At 36.9% G+C, this 3,001-nt stretch overlaps 1 protein-coding gene across 1 annotated transcript; it reads left to right on the plus strand.

Annotated features, from left to right (window-relative positions):
• The first annotated feature begins 52 nt into the window (after nucleotides 1-52).
• LOC119083460 (hexokinase type 2-like) lies at nucleotides 53-1,833 on the plus strand. The gene is made up of 6 exons (XM_037193182.1): nucleotides 53-233; nucleotides 292-701; nucleotides 758-999; nucleotides 1,065-1,220; nucleotides 1,275-1,557; nucleotides 1,613-1,833. Exons 1-6 carry the CDS (start codon nucleotides 83-85, stop codon nucleotides 1,700-1,702), a joined length of 1,332 nt encoding a protein of 443 aa, XP_037049077.1. The 5' UTR covers nucleotides 53-82; the 3' UTR covers nucleotides 1,703-1,833.
• The last annotated feature ends 1,168 nt before the right edge of the window (nucleotides 1,834-3,001 follow it).

The following is a 3,001-nucleotide window of genomic DNA, read 5'->3' on the forward strand; positions in this document are numbered from 1 at the left end:
AAAGTTACTATAAGTTGCGTATACTGATACGCAACAAAGCCATAGCCGAATTTATGGAGTTTTGATTGATCTATTTCAGATCATGAATATCCTTCAGCAGTTGATTCTGACCAAAGAAAAAACCGAAAAGGTTGACGAAACATTTACCAATGAAGTGAATTTAGCTCTAACCGAACAGCCATCCTCACTGCAAATGGAAAACACATACATACCGGAATTGCCCAATGGAACAGGTTCTTATTTCACAGAAAGTCCTTCGACCGTTTCGTCAAATTTAAATAAATTTTGTAGAAGACGGTCAATTTTTGGCATTGGATTTAGGTGGTACCAATTTCCGAGCGATCCTATTGCAATTGGAACATGGGAACGTTATTCGCGAGGAAGTTAAACGTTACCACATACCAGACGAATTGAGAACTGGCTCTGGCCTAAAGTTATTTGATTTTCTAGCTGAATGTCTAGTGGACTTTGTCTCTGAACAGGATTTAGAAGATGTGCCACTACCCTTGGGCTTCACATTTTCATTTCCAATGTCGCATCACTCGTTAGATTCTGGTTACCTGGTCACATGGACTAAAACATTTAATTGTCCGGATGTTGTTAACATGGACGTTGTTAAATTATTGCAACAGTCGTTAGAAAAGTACGGACACAATCATATTGAGGTGATGGCTATATTGAACGATACAACAGGAACATTGGTAAGGGGCGAACGTGATTTACGAAATCCATGATTCAAATAACGATTTCCATGTAGGTCGAGGGCGCACGTATAGATAATCGAACACGAATCGGTATTGTCCTGGGCACGGGAAGTAATGCCTGTTATGTTGAGCGCGCTGACCGTGTTCAGCATTGGGAAACAGAGCGTCACAACGAACATCATGTCATCATTAATATTGAATGGGGAGCATTTGGCGATAATGGTTCGTTAGATTTCCTTAAAACTGAATTTGATCGTTCGCTAGATTTGAGATCATTGCTGGCTACGTCGTTTACGTTAGTATTTTGGGTTATAGGTTAGCGATAGACGCTGAACAATGACGTTGTTGTATTTCAAACAGGTTCGAGAAATACATCAGTGGGAATTACCTTGGAGAATTAGTCCGAACCGTTCTTGAAACGCTTCGGGACAAAAAACTTTTTCTGACAAAAGCGCCGCCCGAACTTTTCCCGCTCGAATGGAATTTCACTTCAGATTTAATTTCACTCATCGAACAGTAATCAACCAAGAAGCTAATATCAAACACTTTTCAACTTTCTCGTCATTACAGAGACACTATTGACGGTCAACAGCACCGAATCAAACAAATTCTTAGCGATTTCGGTTATGAGCAACGTCATTACGATGACGACGATTTGGCTACCATTCAGTTTGTTTCAGCGTTGACATCATATCGAGCCGCTAAACTGGTCTCTATCACCACAGCTATTATGTTAAATCGCATGGATGAGGAAGATATAACTATTGCTATTGATGGTTCACTTTACAAGCATCATCCTCGTATGAAAACTTGGTTGGAGGACATAATCGCTGAGCGTGCTCCTAATAAATTGGTAAGTAAAGTTAATTTTTTGGCTGTTCAGTGTACTGAGTTCTGATCATCTGCAGTTTCGATTAATTTTGGCCGAAGATGGTAGTGGTAAAGGTGCTGGGCTCGCGGCAGCCATTGCAGTGAGAGTGAGCAAGTGTAGAGAATGATTCCACTAGACATGGTTTTTGCAAATTTTATCCAAAGCATGAGTTCTTAGTCACTACAACTCGAAAATTTATTGTTTTATATTATGTGCAGCCATCTCAATAATAAATACTTTTGTTTTGACGAAAACTTGCATTTTTGATGGAGTTTTTTTAATGATTGTGATTACAACAAAGTCCGCGCAAAACTTCTCATTAGAGTTACCTTTTGCAACGACTATGTCATCTACAAACTTAAAAAGTCATTTCAATATCTTTCATCTACTAAAAGAAGATGTGCAATCTCATCGTCTATTAACCCTTTCGAAACAGTAAGTATAACATCAGTTTAACTATCGGATCTATTACTTAACTCGGTCTAAGAATTTTATAATCTTAGGATTGATATCAAGTCTTGTACTTCATTTATTGAACAAGTTTTTTTTTTATTTTTGATATATAAGACCGCATTAGTTAGAGCCTGTCCGTTTACTTCTGCAGTCATTGTCGGTAACAAATGATATCCGTAATTTACAGGTTACCTTCAGGGAAACTTTGCCAGGCTTGGGACTGGCCGAAAGAACTTAAATCAGTAAATTTGTGTGAATATGAGTTTCCATAATTAAGATTCCTCAAAGCGTTAGTAAACCACTTAACAAGGCACTGGATTTCAAAAGGGAAATCCGCTAAAATTTGAAAGAATCCTTTAGAATATTAACAAAATCAATGACTATTATGTCATTGAACAAAATCCTCGAAATTGTAAAAATAATTTAAAGAAAGTCCACAGAGGATTTTCAATAACAAAAATCTGAACTGAACCTTATTTCAGGTCGGGTCAAAATTCAATTAGGAAAAATGATTTATTCCGAGATAGTATTTGTCACTCAAAATTCCCTCACTTACACAATATTTTAAGGCATATTAAAGTAGAAAAATGAGCAACTACACGACGACAAAAATTACCCTGTTGCGCACATGGAAAACATTTTGTCTTATGCTATGTCATCTCTCTTGCTCGTGGTGTTGAATGAATTTTGTTTACTAGATATCGTAGAGGGGTCAAAGTTTCCGAAATAAGCTTTTTCTTGTGAAAACTTCAAATTTCTCTGTCTAATTTATGTATTTTATGGTGATTGAACCAGGTTTTGAAAGGTTGATTCAATATCTACAATCGGTTTAACAAGAAGCCTTTTAGCGATCGGATACTTTTTAACTGCCTGTTTGATGACTGAGGTTTCCACATGCATCACAAAGCTCACTCAAAGAATAACAAGCAATTTTACCAGTTTTTTTTTAACTTTATCTTTGATTTTGATTTGC

The sequence above is a fragment of the Bradysia coprophila genome, unplaced genomic scaffold (assembly GCF_014529535.1).
Source record: "Bradysia coprophila strain Holo2 unplaced genomic scaffold, BU_Bcop_v1 contig_674, whole genome shotgun sequence".
Lineage (NCBI taxonomy): Eukaryota > Metazoa > Arthropoda > Insecta > Diptera > Sciaridae > Bradysia > Bradysia coprophila.